The 24,312-nt window shown below is 44.9% G+C and overlaps 2 protein-coding genes across 19 annotated transcripts; one reads left to right on the forward strand and one right to left on the reverse strand.

The window, feature by feature from the left end:
• Positions 1–791: 791 nt before the first annotated feature.
• Positions 792–24,273, reverse strand: LOC120691597 (uncharacterized protein YcbX-like). 18 transcript variants are annotated; one of them, XR_005682311.1, is made up of 7 exons: positions 22,938–23,618; positions 21,742–21,821; positions 21,399–21,485; positions 21,226–21,290; positions 20,984–21,086; positions 20,349–20,895; positions 18,064–18,379 (listed from the first exon to the last, which is right to left on the reverse strand). XR_005682311.1 is itself a non-coding variant. In XM_039974709.1 (7 exons), the coding sequence occupies exons 2-7, from the start codon at positions 23,034–23,036 to the stop codon at positions 18,269–18,271; spliced, it is 534 nt and encodes a 177-aa protein (XP_039830643.1). In that variant the 5' UTR covers positions 23,037–23,069; positions 24,147–24,273; the 3' UTR covers positions 18,064–18,268. The 18 variants fall into 18 exon arrangements, 14 of the variants coding, with proteins under 14 accessions (XP_039830654.1, XP_039830647.1, XP_039830657.1 ...); XM_039974709.1 differs by lacking the exon at positions 20,349–20,895 and adding an exon at positions 24,147–24,273 and having other exon boundaries at positions 21,399–21,474; positions 22,938–23,069; XM_039974711.1 differs by lacking the exon at positions 20,349–20,895 and having other exon boundaries at positions 21,399–21,474; positions 22,938–23,069; positions 23,584–23,624.
• Positions 16,816–17,567, forward strand: LOC120691598. Its single transcript, XM_039974724.1, has 2 exons — positions 16,816–17,092; positions 17,175–17,567. The coding sequence occupies exons 1-2, from the start codon at positions 17,015–17,017 to the stop codon at positions 17,319–17,321; spliced, it is 225 nt and encodes a 74-aa protein (XP_039830658.1). The 5' UTR covers positions 16,816–17,014; the 3' UTR covers positions 17,322–17,567.
• Positions 24,274–24,312: the final 39 nt, after the last annotated feature.

Below are 24,312 nucleotides of genomic sequence, written 5' to 3' on the forward strand. Positions count from 1 at the left end.
TGAGAGCTCAGATTTGAGCTGTAGAGAGCATCCATAGCTTAAGCATTTGAGATCGACGTCAAGAAAGCTTTGCGGCATTTGTTACTCTTGGAGGTTTGCATCCTAGATGGCTAGGAGTCGCCGGTTAACTCCCAACGATGTGGTGAGCAGCGGCAAGTTTGTGCGGGCATGATCCTACCCCCTTGGTGGAAAGGATCAAGATAGTGGAAACGAGAAAAGGTTGAAGGAGACCTAATTCAAGGGATCGAGCTGAAAGAGACTCACGCCCAATATGTTCCTCAACGGTGACGTAGGCTTCATGGTGCTGAATTTGAGTTTCGGGAAAGAAACCTTGTGTCTCCATTGTGGTTTGCCTCACTACTTGTGCTCTAGCTTTAATTGTGCTTTCGCTTCAATCTACTTTGTTGTGTTGTTTCTATGTGTACGGGGACTTGAATACACTTGATATTATCTGTACAAGCACTTCACCAAGTCACATTTGTGCTAGAGCTCGAGGAGGGGAATACTCTGATTTATGTGCAGGTTTTGCGTAGGATCGGTCTGACCAGTCCCTATAACTGGTCTGACTGGTTACTTGTTGTTTTCAGCGTCTAAGCGTTTGATCGGTCTGTAGTACCCAGATTTATACAATACAGGGGCTACTAAAAAGAATAAAAACACAAGTATGAATATTATACAAATTTTCGACAGAGTTTCCCCTATAAATAGGACGTTCAAAACAGGCTTCATATCAAGATAAATAGAGTTATCAAGGAAGTTATGAATTAAGCATCACAGCCCAACCCTGTAGATAAAGAAAATTAACCCGTCCACGACATGAAGCGACCAAAGTTAACTAGTTTACAATTTTAAGGAATAGATGGAATCGACTAGGCATATGTAAATCAAAAGTGTTTGTGCTCCCAAGAAGATACTAATCCCACTCCCATGCATGTAGCAATCATTTGGTACCTAAAAATCAAACAAACACAAGGGTGAGTAACAATACTCAGCAAGTACAATTAGAACCGAAAAGAATGTACATGAACCATGAACAAATGAAAAACCATGAAACAGTAGTTTCCGTCTGAAACGGACACAATCTGAAACATCCTAAGCATTTACCGTTAAAGCTGAGCAAGTGGGGCCAGCACTTACTCACAGGAACATGAACATAAAAACCAAAATGCACATCCGGATCCACCGGAACATGAATTGAATATAAATAAATTACTTGAAACTTGAATCATGAAACTAGAACACATCCAAGGAATCGAACATGATGAATGCAAGACATTGAAATAAATTAAGCGGAAGCTTCAAGGGACAAACAATAGGCAAATATGCCTGTTGACACCATTTTTTGACATGTGTCAAGGAAGGTGATTTCGGTGAAGAAAAGGTGACCGGTTTAGAAGAAACCAAAAGATGCACAGTGTTGGAATCGGCCGATGGAGTCCGTCCGATGGACTAGAGGAATATACCATGAAGATGCTGATTTGTCCGTTCTGGTGTTCGGCCGATGGATAGTTGCCGATGAAGTCAAGGAAGGAGGAGAGGATCCGGACTCTGCGAGAATCTTGATGATTCGGTTGTAGTATTCATAGTCAAGTAATGTTTGCCGTGATCAGTTAGGACTTGATAGCGCTAGGCTATATATATCAGTTGTAAGGAACCGGAAAAACTTGATACACATCCAATACAACAAACTTTATAATTCCTTTGCACTTTTTCGGCGACTTCGCCTTTTCTCTTCTTTTTTTGATGAGTTCTTTCAAGTTGATCAAGAACGCCTCACATTCGAGCGACTTGATTTGCTGGTGAGTCTTCGTTTTACCGAATATATTTGAGCTTTAGCTACCGGGCGCATCGCTGTGGCCTCGTTCAAATCTATTCAAATGTTGTTGAGTTTATCTAGGCTTTGACTTCCGGGTGCATCGCTGTCGTCTCGTCTTGATTTATTCACCAATTATCGATATCGGCTAGATTTGTAGGTTTTTCTATGCTTTTTGGCCATTATCACATCTAAAAACATACTAGAATGGCTTTAGGTTTTGGAGTGACACTTTTGTTATCTCAAGAGCCGTTTTAGATCTGTTTTTAGCTTTGCATCATCTAAGTTACACATTCATAGCTTAGATCTTGTCATACACACACGATCGGCTGTCCAAAAGCCGGTTTTGTCATCTAGTGTATCAGCTGATCCTGCCGATGCGCTCCTTTACTACGCGCTTGCATTTAATATCTTTTTGTCGTCTATAGTATCGGCAAAGCTTGCCGATACGCCCATCTCAGATATATTCGGAATCCCAGCCGATACACTTTTGAATTTGACTTTGTTTTCTCTCTTGTCAATTTCAGGTCAAATTGACTGCCACGCTTGGTTGACTTTCTGTGACTCGACGAACACTGTCCCTCGGATTCCAGTGTGTTGATTTTTGCGTCAACACATCTTTTGGCACTCCTGGTGGGACACGAAAGCTTCAACATGGTGGAACTCATAGATAAATCTGTAATTAGTGAAGAAAACCAGATTCATGTTCCTGAAGATAAGCTCAAAGAAGAACAAAAGAAGGAATATGAAGAGCTGGTGGAGAAATTCAAACGTGAATGCCTCAAGTCGTACAGCGTCAACAGATCTGGTGAGGTGATAAAAAAGTTTAATCTTCTATCTTTCCAACCATTGACAGAGGCTCAACGTGAAAGCAAGATGATAGACGCAGTTGGCCAGGCTGTGGCACAAGCCTTCATCAAGAGTGCAACAGTCATGGGCAACACGGTGCACAATGCAGTGGTCAAGACTTTTGCTAAAGGCATGTTACCAGGGTGCATGGGTCCTTGCTATATACAACCAGATCAGATACAATATACTCCCTTGGAGGTGTCTATGGCAGCAGCTCTGTCGGCTCAAAATAGCCAGGCAGGAACAAGCAACAGTCAAACTCCACCCTAGATGACTACTGCAACATCGGCGGGTACGGCAAATCCTATCTACTCAACCACGCCGCCGATTGCTACAACTGTGCAAGGTGGATCTGCGTCCGTATTTCCTAAAGGATGGGATCCTGCTACTGGGTATGGTATGCATCCGGATTTCTTTTCTACGTCACACAAGATGTAGTTTAATGCATTGGCTTCTCAGCCGATAGCCTCTCAGCCTGATCCATCGGTCGTTCAGCCGATGGGTGCACAGCAGGATGCATTGGCAATACATCCGAATGCACAAGGCACATGGAGTGCACAACAGATGGCACAAGCTAATGCATCGGCGCTACCGCCGATGACCCCACAGCAGCGTCTTGCTATCCTGCTCCAACCCCAGTCTCCTTCAGAAGTGTTATTGTTGCAATCTCCGCATCAGAAGGGAATCAACTAGGTATTCCACAATCAAGCAACTGGACAGATACGGTATGTCAATGTGCCGTACATGGATATTACTGGTCAACAATCGGCTAACCCATCAGCTACACAGCCGACGATGACTCAGCAGACACCTAATCGGATAGCTCAGCAAGCCCAACAGATGCAATCGGCTAGACAGCCGATGAGTCATGTAACTCAGCAACTTGCGATGATGACCAATGCAGCGAACATGGTTTCCCCTCAACAAATGCCAATAGTTGAGCCGCAAGTTGATTGGAGCACAAAGATAGCCGAAGTGATGAGGGAGCAGTTTGGTTTGAGGCCAAAACAACAATCCATTATGTACAAGACTCCCTATCCTCCGGCTTATGATCAGATTCCTCTCCCACACAAGTACAAGATGCCTGACTTCACGAAGTTTGACATGACCAAAGCCGACAAGATCTTTGACTTGTTATTGTCGGAAGGATTGATCAAGTTGAAGCCATATCACAAGATTCCATCGGAGGACGAGCTCAAGAATATAAAGTACTGCAAGTGGCACAACGCCACATCACATGATACAAATGAGTGCAAGGTCTTCCGATAGCAGATTCAGATGGCTTTCGAACAAGGGAGATTGAAGTTTGAGGCTCCCAAGAAGATGATGAAGATACATCCTTTCACCACGAACATGGTTGATGTGGCCAGAGATGAAGGTTCTTCTCAAGCTAAGATTCTGACGTCATCATCGGCTAAGAAATCTGGAGCTATTGATCATAAAGCGCAGATAGCGGCCGATGAGGTCAAAGGAAAGGGTCCGATGAGGGCTGCTGAACGTTCATCGGCACCACGTAGACGTGTAACATCTCAAATGCTGTTGAACAAGTTTCAGCATGATCATGAAAGGTGGCAGCGTAGAGAAGAAGAGGAACGACACGAGCAAGATCATTGGAGGTGTCCTTTCTTTGTCTACAGCTGGGAAGAAGGGTTGACATTGCCATCGGCATATGATTGTCCCGAATGCAATGGTCAAGGCAGCCGATCATATGAAAGGTCACGTCATGAGCCCTATCGGTGTGAGCGCACTCCTGTGCATGATCGGCTAGGAAAAAGGGTATCGGTGCGTGATCGACTGGGGGGCAGGACAATGCTACGTGATCCTATTGGGAGAAGAGTGCATGTACACGATCGGCTAGAACAGGTGGCCGATGATAGAGTACAAGATGATCAGCCGATGTGGAGAGATCCAGAACATGAGCCTGATCTCACGGATCAATCTCAATGGTGCCCAAAGGGTTTGACCAGATCTCAAAAGCGACGTGTTTAGAGGTTACGCCAGCTGGAGATCATTGAGGAAGAACAAGAACAGATTATGCGCAAGAAAGGGATCAGGTCACAAGTTTGGCATGCTAAGCCCAGGGCCGATAGTGATCAAGATTCTGGATCATCGGCTGTGCCAATTAATATGGTTTTCATAATGCCAAAAGAGTTTATGGCACCAGATGATGAAGATCATGAACCAGAATTAGAGGAAGCCATGGCACAGTTAAATTTGGAACCATTGCCACCAACATTTGAGAAGCCAGAAGATGATAAAAGGCAGCATCTTAAGGCACTATTCCTGAAGGGATTCGTTGATGGCAAGCCTGTTATAAAGAAGTTGGTTGATGGAGGTGCAGCTGTGAATATAATGCCCTATGTTATGCTACGCAAGCTTGGGAAGAATCAAGATGATCTGATGAAGACTGATATGATGGTCAAGGATTTCAAGGGAGTCGTGTCTCCTGCTTTGGGGGCATTATGTGTCGATCTCACAATTGGCAGTAAGACCCTTCCCACTACTTTCTACGTTATTAATGGCAAAGGTTCATACAGTTTGCTGTTGGGTTGGGATTGGATACATGCCAATTGTTGCATTCCATCTACTATGCATCAATGTTTGATTCAGTGGGTTGACGATACTATTGAAATAGTATCGGCCGATTCGTCATTCAGCGTGGCATCGGCAGAAGCCCATATAGTGAGTTATGATCGGATGAATTGTCTTTCTGGTCAAGCATGGGAGAAGGATTTCTTTCGGATGGCTGATTATGAAGTCACATCGGTGAAGTCAGGAGATTCTTCGAATGAGTCTTGATCAAACAGGGGTATGGCCGATTGTAGTATCGGTCGGATTTTGTAAGTTATAGCCAATACTAGGAAGTATTGCCTTTAGTGCAAAAAATATGTAAAAGCTGATTCGCAAGTTGGATGCATTGGTTGTAATATGGCCGACACGATATGAGTTGCCCTTAGAGCAATAAATCACAAAGACAGAGTTTCTAGAAATGAATCATGTGTTTGCAATTCCTGGAGATTACAATACATGGAGTGCCTTTACAGTAATCCTAGAGCTTCTCGGATTACTTTTATCGCACGCAGGCGAATTTGATCAATGTCTGCAATCACTTGATTATTATCCGCCGATGAGCTAGAAATCGGCTGCAGACTCTTATGGAGTTGATATGCTTGATGAGCGTATTTCTACATGTCTTCTTGGAGTTTGGTGATGGCCGGTGGAATCTGAGAAAGATCGTGATCTGCTATATCTATTGCTTGGTTTACTTGATTAAGTTCTTGCAGAAGATGATCACGTTCAGCTTCCAATTTAGCTTTGTTCCTCAAGATGCTAGCCTGGGTGTCATACAGGGACTTGATTTCACCAACGGCCAATTCTACTAAAGCTTTGAAGTTGTCCCTCTGTTTGATAATTTCTTCCTGCCGATGACGATCGGCGAGTTGTTTCTGAGCCTTGTTGAATTGTGCGCGGTGGCTCTCGATGAAGGCTACAGGAGTTAGTGCATCTTCGATTACTTCTGGGAGTTTACCCTCCAGTTCTTCTAAGATGGCGCGGATCAGCTGTGCATTCTTGATCAGTTGGCTGATGTCTTGGTTCAGAAATTGGAGGGATTCTTGGAGTCTGGCCTTGATTTCATTTGATAATACAGCTGAATCGGCCAATGATGTTTCTTCTCCTTCTTCCTGAGAAGTAGCTCCGATTTGGAAGGAGAATAGACTGTTGTCCGGGGACTCCTGTGCCTGAAAAGAATATAAAGTTAAGATGGCCGATAGAAACAAAAGAGTAATGGGATCGGCCAACAGAAAAAATAGTTGTTTACCTGCTTCAGGCGTATTTCTTCTAGATTAGAGCCAGTAGGGATGAGGGGATGCGATGAAGAGCTCGGGATTGCAGTGTTTGGCTGGCCAAGTAATTCAGATAGTGCATGGTCGGCAAGCTGAATGATGATTGTCAGAAATATACAGAATATGTTCATGAGCAAGTTCTGAAATCGTACCTGTATCAATGGAGAATCCGCCCTGGATTTCCTGGGTGATGGAGGAGGTGTTTTCTGAGGATTTTCTTCTTCTTCGGATTGGTGTTCAGGGACATCTTAATTATAAAGCAAGGATGTGATCAACATTTAGATAAAGTGAAGACATGGGGTTCAGACTTTTACCTTCTGAAGAAGAGGAGGGAAGGTCGATCGGAGTGTCTGTTTGGGGTGCTACTGCTGCTGAAGATTGGCCTGGAGATTTCTTTTTCTTACGGGTTGTCACCTTGGTATAAGATACCTTACGTTTTCTCCCAGTGGCCACATCTATCAGAGTTCGAGCACCATAGCCGATATTTGGTTTATCGGCTAGCAGGGCGTAGTTGATCGGCTGCCCACTCCTACTGATTGTTGGAGGATTCCGATCATCATCCTGCAAAGGGTAGAAGTTAAAGGCTGCAAGCAATAAGTGCTAAGAAACATTGTGGGGGTTGATTTTGCTTGTACCACATTCTCGCCTGATTGATAATTGTTGTCTAGAGCGATGCAGTATAAGTTGGCCGATTTGCAGAAAATATGCTCTTGCCATTCAGACCACCATTGGATGAAAGGGGTGGTGGCAAAAGGTGAAGTCTACCAATCGGCTAGAAGTATCATGTTCACATCAGGCTCCAGGTTTTTCAGCCGATCATAAGAGAGGGCATTGTCAAGGGTTCCTCTGAACTGAACTTTGCTAGCGAAGAAGAGAAAAGGGGGCACTTGGCCAAATCCCAATTGTCTAGCTGCCATTGATGGATTATAAAACTCATAGCTGAAAGTATCTTTGCCAGCTGTGAAGTTGATTGGCAGAATTCTTGGAGAAATTATCTCTTTCATAATCTTTGTGGCTTCTTCATCAGTCTTCCAAGAATCAAGCTGGAATTTGAAGGGATTCTCATAAATGACTTTTTCATCTTGATATGCGAACCAGATAGTAGAGATTTCTGGAAACCCATTGTAGAAAGACTTGAAAAAGTCAGTAATGCCAAGGGTCTTGGGATCATTGGCAATCATGATAGCTGCTTCACCAAATGATGTGCATCGGCGAGTAACGGTTTCTTCTTCTTCAGAGAAGTTTTCTGATGGGAATTCTATCTCTGACAATTCGACTGTCATAGTTTTGTGCATGTACATGTGCAGCCACAACTGAATAAACCACCAGGGACCTCCCAAGTTGGTGATCGGCTGGTTCTTTCTGAGTCTGGATGATACTTGATGAAACAGATGGTAAACTGACCCCAGAAGATGTTTGCCGAGAGGGACAGGGTTGCCAGTAGCCAGATTTTCTGCCAACTTGAGATTATTGTTTGTTGGGCCAACGGTTTTACCACAGAAAATAAATTTCTCAAGCCACATATTGAGGAATGCAGTATGTTCTCTGGCAGATACAGATCCAGTTTTCATGTTCTTATTGATATATCCTTTCCATCTGCCAATATTCTTTGTTTCGATCTAGAAAGAAGCCTTTTCTAGCAGACGAAAAGGTTGATCAAAAACATGGATATTCAGGCCGGTGCGCATCATGACATCTATCAGAGTCGGTGTCATGGGTCCATGGTTGAACATGAAGGCATTAAGCGCATCGGACCAGAAGTAGGAAGCTGATATGAGCATCGGCTCATTCCTAATCATCTCCGATAAGGATAGGTTCAGGCATTGACTGATATCGTATTGTTCCCAGTTGGTCCTCTGGGAACTAGCTATTCTGCGGGACCAATTTCTCCAACCAGGAGTAGTGCTCGGCCAAGATCTGAAGGCCTGAGTCCAATCCACGTTCATATTGGAGGACTTAAGGGGGATCCTGCTGGTTTCCAAATTGATTATACTAGTTGGGTCTGGATTTCCCATGGGACCTAAGCAGACCATGCTAGGTTGATTTTCTAGCGGAATAATCATGTTACCCCTCAGATTCTGAAAATGAAGGCGGAAATGAGGAACACGACTGAAGGGATCGGAAGGGGGTGAAAAACAAATGCTACGGATGAAGGGAGACGTACCTCTGGAATCTCGGAGATGGATGCCATTGCTAGAGGGGATGGTCCTTGGACTTGAATCTCCGAAACCCTAGAGAGCTGCGATGGCGGAGGTGGAACATATGTGTTCTCGAGCAAGAGAGAAGGTGGAGGTGCTACAGGGAATGTGCCAGCGGAGAGGAAGATAGAGATATTTATAACTCGTGCCAAAGGGCAGAGTGGGAATTTGATACTCTGTTTGTTTGGAAGACGGAGATTCGTTTAAACGTTGGCAATCATGACTGGAGTTAATTTCGGAGCAAAACAAATTACTCTGAAATTGGGGGGCATGTGTTGACACTGTTTTTTGACACGTGTCAAGGAAGGTGATTTCGGTGAAGAAAAGGTGGCCGATTTAGAAGAAACCAAAAGATGCACAGTGTTGGAATCGGCCAATGGAGTCCGTCCGATGGACCAGAGGAATATACCTTGAAGATACTGATTTGTCCGTTCTGGTGTTCGGCCGATGGATAGTTGCCGATGAAGTCAAGGAAGGAGGAGAGGATCCAGACTCTGTGAGAATCTTGATGATTCGGTTGTAATATTTAAAGTAGTTTATCTTTTAGAAAGTCTTTTCTTTTTAGCCAAGTAATGTTTGCCGTGATCAGTTAGGACTTGATAGCGCTAGGCTATATATATCAGTTGTAAGGAACCGAAAAAACTTGATACACACCAATACAACAAATTTTATAATTCCTTTGCACTTTTTCGATGACTTCACCTTTTCTCTTCTTTTTTTCGATGAGTTCTTTCAAGTTGATCAAGGATGCCTCACATTCGAGTGACTTGATTTGCTGGTGAGTCTTCGTTTTACCGAATATATTTGAGCCTTACCTACCGGGCGCATCGTTGTGGCTTCGTTTAAATCTATTCAAAAGTTATCGAGTTCATCTAGGCTTTGACTTCCGGGCGCATCGCTGTTGTCTCGTCTAGATTTATTCACCAATTATCGATATTGGCTAGATTTATAGGTTTTCCTATGTTTTTTGTCCATTATCACATCTAAAAACATACTAGAACGGCTTTAGGTTTTGGAGTGACACTTTTGTTATCTCAAGAGCCATTTTAGATCTGTTTTTAGCTTTGCATCATCTAAGTTACACATTCGTAGCTTAGATCTTGTCATACACACTCGATCGGCTGTCCAAAAGCCAGTTTTGTCGTCTATTGTATCGGCTAATCCTGCCGATGCGCTCCTTTAAGCATGCACAGAACATTAAACTCTGCAAACTTGACCAGAGAAATTCAGAAAGGAAAAAGGTTAGTATCCATGATACTAAACCTATGTAAATTTCTCCAACAGATTTAGAGTAGTGCAGATATTCAGATATAATATTTTGGACATAAACAACATATTCAACCAAAAAAAGTTTATGATTAACTGGATGCACCACTGGTTAGCAGTACCATAATAAATCCTTGAAACCAACTGAATTTCTCCATATGAACTACTGCAGATCATAATAATTTCTCGGCGACGGCTGCAGCGGCGTTGGCGGCGCTCATCCTCGGGGTCCCAGGGGCAGCATAGGAGGAAGAGAGAGGGAGGAATGAAAATCCCATTATCTATAACAGCAGTAGTTCCTGGGTATGGGTAGAAAATTTTGTTTTTCGGTGCCCGTTTCCCTACAGTGGTACCAGAGCCGATGCTGCTGGTTATAGGTTCGTGGTGCATGCATATGGAGATATGCATGGCGTAGATGAAACCCTAATCCTTCAGTCACAAACAATTCATATAATCGTTAATCAATACAAGTTGCCTTTTATGGATATTCAATGAATATTTTATTAATCATGAATACAAGGAAATATGATCATCTCTATAATTGCCTCTATGGCATATTAAAACCTCTCTTAGAAACTAGTTCATAATAGCCAAAAGTCTTTACACTTGAAGGAATTCCAAGCTCAAAGTCTAAACAACCAAATCTGACATTTTCTGAAAATTTGCCTAATTCTTTGAGTCGCTCATTGTTTGGTCCATAACTTTTGATTTTCTTAACCAAATGCATCAAATAAATACATCTCGAACATCTACAGAAAATTTCCAACATCCTTCGTTACAGGCGACAGAGCTAATTTGGACTCTAACTTGGTCGAAAAGAGATAAACAGATATCTACACAGATTTTAACCTAGTCAGGCAGCAGTACTAATTTGACCATTACTCCTAAACCGCTAATCGGAATTGAGTGAAACTAGCGCCATTGGAAAAATATCGACGAAACCAACAACTTTTGTATCTACAAGATACTGAAATTCTATACAGTTTGACACCAGAATTCGAATTAAGCTTGCTACCCAGAAATTCAGACCATCATTAAAGGTATTCAGGAACCAATAAGACTTTTGGAACTCATCTACAAACATCAAGGAACTAGTTTGGAGATAGCCTACTAGTCCAGATCACGATTTTGTGAATGGATTAGATGGCACAATGCCCTAACTTTTCCTCTTTCCTTTACCCTCCTCTTTCCTTCTTGCTCCTTGCCTTTCCCCTGTCCTGCTCCCTGCCGTCCAACCAGCAACTACATGGAGCCAACAATTGCAGGTCACGAACAGCAGGTAGGGCAAGGAAGGCACGGCAACGCGGCAAAGGATACTGCAGCAGCAAGAGGCCTTACAACTGCTAGCAGCCGAACCTGCAACGGCGACAACGACGAGCTGCTGCCCAGGGAATCGGGAGACTTGATAGGGCAGCGCTATGGCGAGGAGCGTGCTATGGGAGGGGCAGCCACACGATGCAGAAGATGGTGGTGGAATTGTGAGGGACCGAAAAGGCGACCAGAGGGGGGTGAATGGGAGCCGATAAAAAATTCTTGCAATTGAAAACTCGGCCTATGATCCCAAGTTTACACCCAACCCTCGAGTCCTAGGTGAAGTGTAGAGTAGCTATAGAGGAACTACACTAACACAAAGCAGCCCTAGGAACAAGCAAGAGCGACCGCGGAAGCAACCACGAAGAGCAGCACAAAAACAGCACGGTATAGCTCACCGGTTGATCCGACGGACGGAGTTAAACAACGTCAGTTCAACCGATGAGGCAGAGCCGGCAGCAGAGAAAAGCGATCACCGGTTAAACCGATGCAGTAGCTTGGACAGCGTCGGTTCAACAGATGATAGAGCACCGGATGTTCTGACAAAATCGATTTAAACGTCGGTGCAGTTGTCTAGAGAGAGCTCAAAATGAACTTCTAAGCACCGGTTAAACCGATGATTACAAACCCAAAGCGCCGGTGCAGTTGTCCAGAGAGATAGCAAATCGAATCCAACAGAGCACCAGATGAACCGACGTTGAGAAAAATCAATACGCCGGTTAAACGAGTAAAAACACACTCGTGGGGTCGCTGGTCACCATACACCGGTTAATCCGATGCTCGTCGAGAGCTATGCACCGGTGCAATTTGCGAACAGCAGAAAACCCTAACCCACGAAAAACCTACTCACCGGTTGATCCGACGCATACAACTTCAAAGCGTCGGTTCATCCGGTGATAGGAAAAACAGAGTCCAGAAACGTTTTTCCAGCCCGCTACCTTTGGAAACTTCGATGATTGGAGGATCAAATCAAGTCCAAAGGAGCTCAAATTTTGCAGGCATGATCACAGAGGACTTGTGAACATGTCCACAGAAGGAATCGACGAATCACTCCATGGTTTGCGAGGAATCGAGGAATTCCCGAGCAAGAACGGGGTTTTCTCTAGAACTCAAAAACTTCGATCCGAGGGGACTCGTGATTCCGGGGGTTTTAGCACTTGGCTAGATGGATTAGAATCACTTCAAAGAGACACACAATCACCATGAAACAACCTCTCATCTCGTACTCAAGAATCGTCAAAGGAAAATCGAAATTCATCCAAACGAGGCACAAGATGAACAAGATTGACACGAGATCAAAAGCCCCGAGGGCACAAGGAGAGAAGGGCCTCCTTTCCCACACAATCTCAGTACAAAACGTCTCAAGAATACATACCTCTAGTTCTCATCCTTGAAAGGGAGGAAAAGAACAAGGAGAGAGAGAGCGACGGGAGAGAGGTGGGAGGCGCTGGCTGGTGGAGAGTGGTTTGTTCCAGACACCCGAGGTGAGGGAGAGAGGGGAGGGGTATTTATGGTGCCCACGCAGGGGTTCAAAATACCCTCGGACTTAAACTAGAAACTAAAACGCCCGTAGGGGCTAAACCGGAAATATTTACATGATCTCATCCGAATGCCGAGGTTCTTTCTTCGAAACGAACTCTTCTCCGGGATGCCGCCATATCGATGAAGATCCGGTTCGCGGTTTTGAAGGGTCCGCGAAACCCGGGTAGGTGGCCGGTTTTGAGAAAACCACCAAAACTCCACGCACGGGAAGATTCCCGCCTCCACGCCGTGGCCCTAGACGTCATTCCCGCCTCGGCCTTCTGACCGTCCTAGACGCCGCCCGACGCCCGTCGCCTCCTCGCCCGCAGCGAGGCCCTAGACGCCGTCGACGCCCGTTGCCTCCGTCAGTCCCGAGACCGACGCCCGTGCCTCCACGACTTGGCGTCTTCAACCGCCGTCCGCCTCCTTGGTTTTGTGGCGCAAACCAAGAAACCCGCCTTCTGTCGCCGCTTGCGCCCTCGATCCAGGAGTGGACGCCACAGCTGCCGCCCGGCACGAGCTCCGGTCACGGCTGGCCTTCACCGCCGTCAACCGTACGGTCCATCGGCCACAGCACCTCCATGGCAGCTCTCCGTCGACACTTGACGCCCGTGTACCTGCAACCAAAGACCAAGCGCACGATCACACCGCACGGTTGACAATTCACTCAGCACAAGCAGGATAGAGTACTCCACATTCATCAAATTGGAGGGAGCTACTGCAGAAAAAGGAGATGGCGGCGGCAGGAAGAAACAAGCGTGGGGTAAAAAGGTTTCACGGGAGAAACATTAAACCTAATGACATCCGACGGTCTATATTGATTTGCTTGCCATAAATTCACCCGATCTCCAAATGTGACATATGTGTAGTTCAACGGAATCAGTTCAACGAGCTCTACGCATCCACGGTGCCCGATCAACTATCCCAATTGTTGTTCAAAAAGTCAACCTTTCACTCTTCCTAATTAGCTTGGTCAACACACTATTTTTATATTTTATTTGGGATGTTACACGGTCTGACTGATCTGCCCGACCGAGCTGACCGGTCAATGTGCTGGCAATTGTTTTAAGTGTTGTAATTTGCAGAATTTGTCGTAACGTCTATTCACCCTCCCCCTCTAGGCAACATACAAGGTCCTTTCTGGGCCCAAAATCTAGTATGTTGTATGGGTAGTAATATTTGGCCCAACTCAAAGTATATGAGCGCACGTAGCCAGTTTTGCAGGTCTTTCGAAATTCCACCCTTCCGCGCCACTATCGCGACTATTTGTTCGGCGTTTTGTTCTCATCTGCTTTTGTCCAGGTCCAGCACTAGGTGTTCTCCTTCATTAGATGACCAGACACTGACACCGGAGATCGGAGTCCAACGCACTCATGCACGCACACACCAGCGCGGTGCGGCACCGCGGCCTGTGCGAGCATCTTCTTCCTAGGCGCTAGCACTAGCGCTCTATAAGGTTGTAGATAATGAACCGTAAGTTCAATTTTTTAATTGTTAGTGTTCTCAACTTCTCATTTGATTAATTGTTAGGGTTCTTAATTTTTTAATTGCTAGACACATATATATTCTAAATAAATTGCTACCATTTTTTTAATTGATAGGAGGTTTTTATTTGTTTAATTGCTACACCTCTTTCGCAGATGTATTTACTCATGATAACTCATCTGATGTTGATCTAGATAATTTTTTCTCTGAATTGAAAGTACTGCAATTCACTTTGCCAGATAAGTTGATGTCAGCGATAGAGATTCTTCAATTTGTCACAATGTAGATTGCTATCCAAATGACTCTATTGCCTATCAGATCCTCTTAGCATGTGTTTGGTTTGGGGGTGAGTTGGGTCCATTCTTGATTTTTAGGTCTGAGTCCGACCCATCTAGTGTTTGGATGAGAAGATTGGGTTCAACCCAATTTTTTGTTTGGTTAGAGGGTTATACAGGAATGGGTTCGGGCTTATTTTGACACCGTTAAAACAGTCATCTATGGGGCCCACATGTCATCCCCTCTATTTTTTCTTTCTCTTCTATCCTTTTCTTCCTCGTTGAGCTCGACGCTTGGCCTCGCCGGACCGGCGCCAGCTGCCATCGCCCTGCACCGCCGGCGGCCTCCTCGCCCACCCACCCTGCACCGCTGGCGGCCTCCTCCTCCGCGCCGCCCGCCCTGCACCGCGCCGGCCTCCTCCGCCCGCCCGCGCCCACGCCCGCGCTGGCTCTCTCCGCCCGCTCCGCCACCACCATTGCGCCGGTGCTGGCCTCGCCTACCCGCCCTGCACCGCCGGCGGCCTCCTCCGCCCGCCCTTCCTGCACCCGCCCCGTCCCGCTCGCCGCAGCCACGGCCAGCGCTCGCCTTCACTGGCACCGTCCACTCCCTCTCGCCCTCCATGGCCTTCTAGATAGACCTCGCCCGCTATGGCCGCCCAGCTTGAGCTCGCCCGCCATGGCCGCCTAGATCGAGGTCGGCCCCCATGGCCCCTAGCTCGAGGTCAGCCCCCATGGTCGCCATGGCGCCTCCTCCTCCTCGCCCACGGGCGAGCCGTACAGCCCCACCTCCTGCCAGTGCCCACGGCTGTGCGCGCCGGAGCTCAGCTACGCCTCCCATGCGCTCACGGACTCACGGAGGAAGACGACGTCAATGTGGGTCGAGTTGGTCCGCTCGAATCGGACGGATCAACTCAACCCGCATCTAAGGAGTATATTCCTCTTCAGGGACCAACCCAACCCATACAACCCACCAACCAAACACGGGTCGATGTGGGTCGAACCCGTCCCAACTCATTTCGACCCACCAACCAAACACACCCTTAATTGTACCTATTATTATAGCGTTAGTTGAAATAAGTTTATTCAAATTGAATATATTGAAAAATTGTTTGAGGTCAACAATATTACATGACAGATTAAATGGCTTGGCTATGTGCTCCATTGAGTGGGAGATCTTGGACAATATTGATCTTGATGTTGTCCTTAATGATTTTGCATCAAGCAAATGCTCCTAGAAATTTCTTTAAGAACTGAAGGATTATTATACATGAAGTTATTGGAGTTTGGTTCTTATTTAAAGTAATCATAATTCACATCACGTAATAATAGTTTTATATTTCTGTCATTTTAGTTTGTAATATTGATATTATTCTTAATGAATTATATATACTATTAAAATTTCTATTTTTTTAATTACCATCTTATAAATGAAAAATAGCTGGCTTAGACCTATAGTGTCTGGCTCGTCCTGGGACCCTTGTAAACTATGAGCCGGTTCTGAATGGAGTGATCCACGCGATCTAATGTTTTGAATATGGAGAGTCTATTTTTGAGAGTGTTAACCTATTTACCTAGTCTTTTATCTCTTTGTTTAGCTAGAATTTTTAGCTAATGTTCCACAACAAATTGCATCGGCGCACGCACGATTCCCTGCCGCGTGAAGCGCCCAGTTTTGCTTGTCGGCCCATGGACCACCTGGCATGCTGCGGTGCTGCCTCCCCTCCCTCCTGTGTGTGTTTGTCTCCCACTGGCACGCTGCGCCAAGTGCAAGCCTAGACTTTGTTTGGAAGATTAGTTCAAGGATAATTTAGAGGGTTAATTTTTAACCCTTAATTGGTAGGTTAATGTTTAGCCTCAAAGGGGTTGTTTGAATGCATGGACTAATTTTGAGCTAATGCACTAACTCCCACCCTCTCTCTCCTATTTCAACTAATGGTGGTGGGGTCCACAGAGATTTAGCCCAATTAGCATATCTTGAAGGGGCTAATGATTTGAGAGGGCTAATTCTCTTTAACCCACAATTAACCCGCTAGTTTGGATGCATATGACTAATTTTGGACTAAAAGTTGGAGCGCTAACAATTATTTCTGAGATCCAAACAGGGCCCTGGTGTGTTGTTGGGAGTTGCGTTGCGCGGCTTCCCGACGCCACCGCCCAACAACGTGGCGGGCCCCAGCTCCATCTGGGCTCGGGCACGAGAGGCAGCCATCAGGTCCCACCGCGCCGTCTCAAGGAGCGGCCGACGCGGCGGACGCGACGCCGGGCCGCTCTCAAATCGGACGGAATCGCCTCCTACGGTTCCGACCCCGACGATGGCGCATAAATATGCCCGCAGCCGCCGCGGCCCGGTGACCTGTAGCCAGCAGCCCACTGTTCCGTCGGATCCCAGAGGCGGCGCGCCCTCCCCCGAGTCCTCATCGTCCGGCGTCGTCCTCCTCCGGGCCGCACGAGATGAGGTGGGGCGCCGCCGCTGCCGCCGTGTCCGCCGCGGCCACCGCCGCCGCGTCCGCCGCATACCCCTCCACCACGGTACGCTCTCGCCCGCCGGCTGTTTCCCCGTCGGTCCCGGTGGGATTCTTCCGGTCGCTCACATCGCATCATATGCCCGCAGGTACAGCAGGGGTCCCCGCCAGCGAGGGAGGAGGACGCCGCTGGAAGGAGGCGGTGGAGCGGCGCCGCAGCGGCGGCGGATGAGAGGTTCGCGCCGCGATTCGACGGCCTGCGCTTCATGGAGACCCTCGTCACGGCGCACCGCTGACGGAAGGGCGCACGCGCCAGCACTGCGGGGGCTGTGATCTGTGGTCCAGGTCGCCGGCCGGAGCATTTGGTAGCTCTAGCCTGTATCCAGCTGACCTCGCCGTCGCTGTTCACCATGTGCTTGTGTTGTTTGTTAGCAAAGGCTAATCAGCAAAGAATATGCTAGTGCTTGTGTTACTCTGATTAAACTATTGTGGGTGGCCGGTGCTACGATTTTTTTTTTGAAACTACGATTTTTTTTTCTGCCTGTTGAAGTGTCAATTCTTGCTGGCCGGTGGTTGTTCCTCTGTGATGGCGTGCGGCGTGCCTGCTGCTATAGGAACGAGCGGCTCTTAGCTATCGAGCGCAGTAGCTAGCCTTGCCGCGTCGCCGAAACTAGAGTCTGGGGCGCGCCTCCGGCGCGCCATTAATGCGGTGTTAAGGAGGAAATTGTCTTTTAAAAAAATTGAAAAATGCTTACGTCAGTTTAGTGCAAATGTTGGTAGTGTAATTGTTTTTTATGTTGGTATGCCTGCTTTGTCTTACTATGTTGTTTGGGTAGTGACGCATGGTAAGGAATTGTTGTGTTAATAGTATATTAAGCAATCAGAATCACACCGGCCTTATCCGGTAGGGTCGTGTCTGCCACTTGAATTTGGTCATGTTTGCATCAACGTTTCGTATATTTAACTGATCGTGCAAATAGTCTGCATTTGCAGTCAGCAAAAACTGCTAGAAGTAACTTGATGCACGGTAGCCCGATCAATGAGAAACATAAGAATTATTAGTGCATACCAATTTCCTGATAGCAGTTCATCCTTTTTGTTTTCAATTTCTCAATATATTACCTGCCCTTCCGACGGGCCCTAGAAGTTGCATTTCTGTCAATATGTACCGTCTGCATTAAAAATTTATGAACTAAACACGACAGCTTAACAAACTAATGACACAATTTTACCTTTTCTTACATTATTCATTTGTGAAACACCCTAAAATATTGCAGGCCTCTTTATTCCTATCTCTCATATGAAGAACTTTTGCACCATTAGCAAAGTAGTGACCGTGGGAGTTACCAAACATCTGCAGCAGCAAAAATCGCAAGCCATCGATAATTATACACACAAATGTCATGGCTAATCTAAAAGTGCACCTAGTATATAAGTTACAATGCATGGTGAACAAATCTCTTTCTTACGATTCTTGCACCAAAAGATGGCCAACTAACGTGGCCACGTCGCCGGCCGATCTCGGCTGTCGGATCGAGCGCGTGGACGGCCCAGATCAGGCAAAGCGCGGCCTTTTTGCAAAAAAACCCTCATAATTAAGCGAAATCAACCCGCAGTCCTACTTCCTCTCTCGGTTTATTTTTCAAAAAAACCCTCGACTTTTACCAAAATCAACCCGCAGTCTGTGCCTTCTTATGGGCTTATCTTTTGTCTTGCTGGGCCGGCCTGCCTGGAATGGGCCAAAAACGGCCCGTGAGACTCTTCTCCTTTAATACGATTTTATTTTTCCTTTTTAAATTAGAGATATTTCAAAATTCATACAAAATCATAGAAAAATCATAAAAATACCAAACCAATTTTGATGAGTTTCTAATGACTAGATCTATGCATTAAACTTAAAATATCATATGATTTAGTGTACTTTATTTCGCAAATGAAATAAAAAATATCTCCTCCATCTTAACAAAAAAATCTAAAATCAAATCCTATAAATCCATACCCTTTTTCTTACTCTTTGTTTCCTGACTCTTTTATTTAATGCTAACCTGTAGTACAAATACTTGAACATAAATAATCACGTATATACATATAAAAAACATAGTACTTCACTATATATGGTACATGATATTCCGTACATTCGCACATACAAGTACATCATGTCACACATATAAATACTTGAAATGAAGATACACAAATAACATAACATACTTGCAATATATGTCGTAGATACAAATATATAAACACGCATAGATATATATAGCGACAGCTACATCGACGCATAGCTAACCTACATACTCATCCAATCACCCTAACCCTAAAACATACACACTGGCCATACGCGGCAACGCCGCGATTATTTCTAGTTTGTCACTAGAACATATAATGGACACGCTAAACTACCCTGCAACCCTTTGTCAGGTAGGAAGATGCCGATATAATAATGTGCTCAGAGAAGTTTTTTATTTTAAAAAGTAAGCAGGAGCGCTGCTCGTTCATTTAAGAGAAGAAGCAAGAATTGACCAAAACAGATCGAAACAAGCATCACGAACTGCACATATGGATCATCTTGTCGTTAGACTTTTTTTTTTGTTAGCAAACAGAGAAAAAGGAAGCTAAAGCAGGTGATAATCCTGTCACAAGGTCGACCAAATTAACCTTCAATGGTACCGCAGCCACAGCAATTGGTAAGTACCCAGCTGAAAAATGAGCCAGTTATAAGCTCTCATGCTTAATGTACTAAGCTCACTATCTCGTTCAAAAAACAAGGAACTTTGGAAACAGCAGATGCAAATAAGGCATATCGTCCCAAAATTGAATTTGAGAACACCTAGATGCCAAAAAGACATATCCCAAAATTGTATTTGAAAACACCTAATGATTCCAAATCTAAACTTGTAAAGGTCTACCCGAAAAAGATCCTCCTTTTCAGTTGCTAACTGATTCCCTAACGAAGCGAATATTAGCCCACCAGATCCTGGCAATATAGGCTGTGTTTAGATGAGGTGAAAAGGGGAGAAAAAGTCACATCAGTCACTGTAGCACACTGTAGCATTTTTCGTTTGTTTGTGGTAAATATTGTCCTACCATGACCTAACTAGGCTCAAAAGATTCGTCTCGCAACGTACATCAAAACTATGCAATTAGTTTTTTTATTTAACTACATTTAGTACTCCATGCATGGGTTATTTACTATATTTAATGTTTCGATGTGATAGGAGATGTGCTGGATGTGATGGAAAGTTTGGAAATTTGGTGGGAACTAAACACACCCATAGAGAGCAAAATCCACAAGGAAAGATAAGGGAAGGCAGCGTGGAGCTGACCTGCTACAATGCCGGCGGCAGGCAATGCAGCCGGTTACCGATTTGGAACTGGGAGACGGCGACTGCGTGTCCCTGCAACGCCATTCGTACGCGGGTTCGACGTGAACCACGGCCGGGGAGGCCCGGATGGGCAGCTGTGAGGACGAGGAGCCCGCCGCGTCGGCGACGAGGAGCGGCAAGCTTGAGGGCGACGGCACCCTGAGGGCCGGCGGTGTTGCAAGCACGTAAGAGAGGCATGCGCGGAGGAGACCTTGACGCTCCCCTGGAACCCCATTGCGGCGAGCGCGCTGTGCAGGTACCGCATGGAGAGGACGAGGCTCGGCAGGTAGGACCGGTCACCGTACAGCACGTGCCCATGTGCGCGCACATGTTTTAAAAAAGTCATGAATAAGAATTTTATATTTATAGTTAATGTTTACACGTGGCATTGATATATTTTCTAAAAAGAACCGAATGAATATTGGCAGTCACCATCACCTCATTTGTTCGTGCATTAGTCATTTACAACAATGTCTGGCATATTGGGCTCTTGAAAGACATAAACTGACTGAAAAATTACACTAATCAAGTGCTGAAGTAAACTGCATAATCAATTTCAAATTAAAGCTAGGAGAGTATTAGTGACAGTATCTTACCTTGCAATGGTTGCATAGCTTCACGCCTTCAAATATTAGGTTGTTTATCTTTATGATTTTCCATGGGTCCTCCAAATATGGTTGGCATCCATCCACTAAAATACTACCAAAAAATTACCTTAGTAAGAAGGTAAGTACGCAATTAGTAACAATCTAGCTATCAACCAAGTCAGGAATCAGGATACCCCAATTAAAAAGATATTCAGAAAACAAAATTACAAGTGAATATGCGTGATGCTCACTTTGGTCTGAAATGGTTCATTGGTACATGTTCTTTAAGATTCTCATTTAGTGCATCCAGTGAGTCCTGCAACACAATTAAACAGCATTATGAACTACAAGTTTTGTGTTTGGCAACATTCCTACACAACACTTATCTCAAAACTGAATAAAAGTATGAACTCATGAACTGTACCTGAGAGGCTATCAGAAACGTGAAGCAATCTGTAAACATGATATTGTAACCTTGGGCATAACCTTGATCGGTTGGTCTAGATTGGTTCTCCATGTGACACAATGTTCAATCAACAGTATAGATTGTCAAGAAGCAAATTTAATAATAAACCTATATATAAGGGAAAGCATGATGTGCTAAATTGGCAAGATTTTCGATAAAGAATGTACTAACGGTATCATCATGAACAAATTTAAATGTATGTAGAATATATTATGATTACTTGGAAATAGTTTACTGGTGAACAATCCATATCTTAAAGTATACATATCACATTTAACCATATTTTCTTTTACAAACTTACCTTATGATGTGTCTCCTAGCTGAGATGAAATGCCTTTGTACCATATTTGATTTATACTCTGGAACCATATCAGGGTTTACCTGTGATGACAACAATACTTCAGTACGAAGATCAGGCAAGAGGTAGGAACACCATCATAACAGAAAGCAGACTCATACATTTAAAGGCACATTTGGACAAGATTTAAAAAATAGAGATATTTTATATTGTATTATTCATCCGTAATAAAGATTTTAAGATCTTGAGTAAATCTAGGATTCAGATTCCTGTAAAATTTTAAGCGGAGGACAAGGTTGTGGCAGAGCATGAACGAATCTCCCATATCAGTTTATCCTGTATGGAGGAGCTAGCTGCCAAGCATCAATAGAAAGAGGCCAATGCCTGATTTAAATCTTGCAGATTTCTGCATTGTCAAACATCTGGGTGCGCCTTAATATTCAACAAACTATATACACACATCTTGAAGTAAGCTGGTGCAATGTAACTGCCACCCAAAAATGGCAGCAACAGGAGGCCTAGCCATCCTCCTTTGGCGATTCCGTAAGCTGTGATGAAAATTTAAGCATGCACAGAACATTTAAACTCTGCAAACTTGACCAGAGAAATTCAGAAAGGGAAAAGGTTAGTATCCATGATACTAAACCTATGTAAATTTCTCCAACAGATTTTGAGTAGTGCAGATATTCAGATATAATATTTTGGACATAAACAACATATTCAACCAAAAAAAGTTTATGATTAACTGGATAAACCACTGGTTAGCAGTACCATAATAAATCCTTGAAACCAACTGAATTTGCAGGAGCTCATTTTGCAGTGTCAAAATGTTTACATGGTATCATGGAAAAATTGAGCTTAAAATAACATTTCCCTTTCCCACAATCAATCCATGCTAAATCAATTCCCAAAGCTCTGAAACATACGTCAATTCATCTCATCAACACTGAAGTAGTAAACTAGTAACAGATAGCCTACCCATATACCAGTTTAGACAGTGATGTCAGCTCAGAATAAACTTGCTTAGCATGGTAACAAAAGCAATAAAATCAGAATCAGGAAGGAACAGGTTGGTCGGACCTGGCATCTCTCATCGGCTAACAAGCACAACGGAAGCAAGACATGAACCGAAACATATATAAATAGCACTCAAACATTTGACGTAATAAAATCACATCCTTAAGTAGCAAAAGCAATACCTGAAAGGTGGCAGAGAAGCTGTGGTGGTGGCTTATCATCCAAATAGATGAGCTCCCATTTGCTACCGGTTCCTCTGACTCCCAAGGAAGAAATCCCATCAGGCTACCCGTCTATACCTTTCCTCTATATTCCTTAAAAAGAACTCCCAGCAAGAAGCTTCACCAATCAATCGAGTGGAATCAATATAAATTTCGGCACTCAAAAAGAAACCCATTGAAATAGGTTCCATTCTATAACCCATTCAACAATAAAAGGTTAAAAACAAGGAACGCTCAAATTCAGCACATACTATGACATGACATTAACATCGTAGTACTGCAAAAAATGAGTATGATCTTTTTTTCCACTTGTAAGCTCGGGTCCTTGCGTTTATTCACACAGCATCTTAACATCTAAATACTACTACATGACATAAGAGAATCATGCTTCACTGCTAGAAATTATCTTGATAAGAGGCAAGTGCAGCACATAATCAAGAATTCCGTGGAATTTGACTATTGCAAAGTTTTCCGCAAACTATATTACGGCAACCAGCCAAATCCAAACAAGAGAAGAAACGTTAGGACCTAGCATCACGTTCTTGTTATGCGTGGATTGGTACAAGAAGGCGATTTGGAGCAGGCAACACGAGGCCGTGGCCACTACCTAGGAATCAATCACCAGAGACGCGGGCCTAGGCTTCCCGTCAGGGTTAACGAAACCGGTGGGAACTGGTCCGGTTTGACTGGTTACCGGTCAAACCGGTCCGGCCCGGTTACGGTTTGGGCCGGTATCAAACCGGCCCCAATTCAAAATTCAAATTTGAATTCAAAAAAATAAAAATCCCCAAACCGGTCATACCGGCCGGTCAAACCGGTCAAACCGGTCTACCAGCCCCAATTCAAAATTCAAATTTAAATTTAAAAAAATGAAAAATTTCCAAACCGGTCATACCGACCGGTAAACCGGTCAAACCGACCGGTATACTGGTCGGAACTGGTTGCACATGCGAATTTGGATTTGAATTCAACCGGTTTCCGGTCAAACCGGTCCGGTAAACCGCTACCGGAAGGCGGCGGTTTGACCGGACCGGTCGGATTTGTAAACCCTGCTTCCCATGTGATCTCCCACATGAGCTGTCAAGAAGCAAGTCAACGACAGCGTCGCTACCGCGGAGGCAATGTCGCCGCACCAAGACACGATGACGGTGATGATGATAATGTCAGCACCTCGTTGCCGGCGGCGAGGTAGCGGACGGCCGCGGCGGGGGCGCGCGCCAGGACCGCGGGCCGCAGTCACCGCGTCGCGCCCTCGGACCCTGAGGACGCGAGGAAGGTGAGGGAGTCGGGCACCAACAGGGGAAGCCCGCAAAGACAGCTCTAGCTCGACGAGGGC

This window comes from Panicum virgatum, chromosome 9N (genome assembly GCF_016808335.1).
Source record: "Panicum virgatum strain AP13 chromosome 9N, P.virgatum_v5, whole genome shotgun sequence".
Classification (NCBI taxonomy): Eukaryota; Viridiplantae; Streptophyta; class Magnoliopsida; order Poales; family Poaceae; genus Panicum; species Panicum virgatum.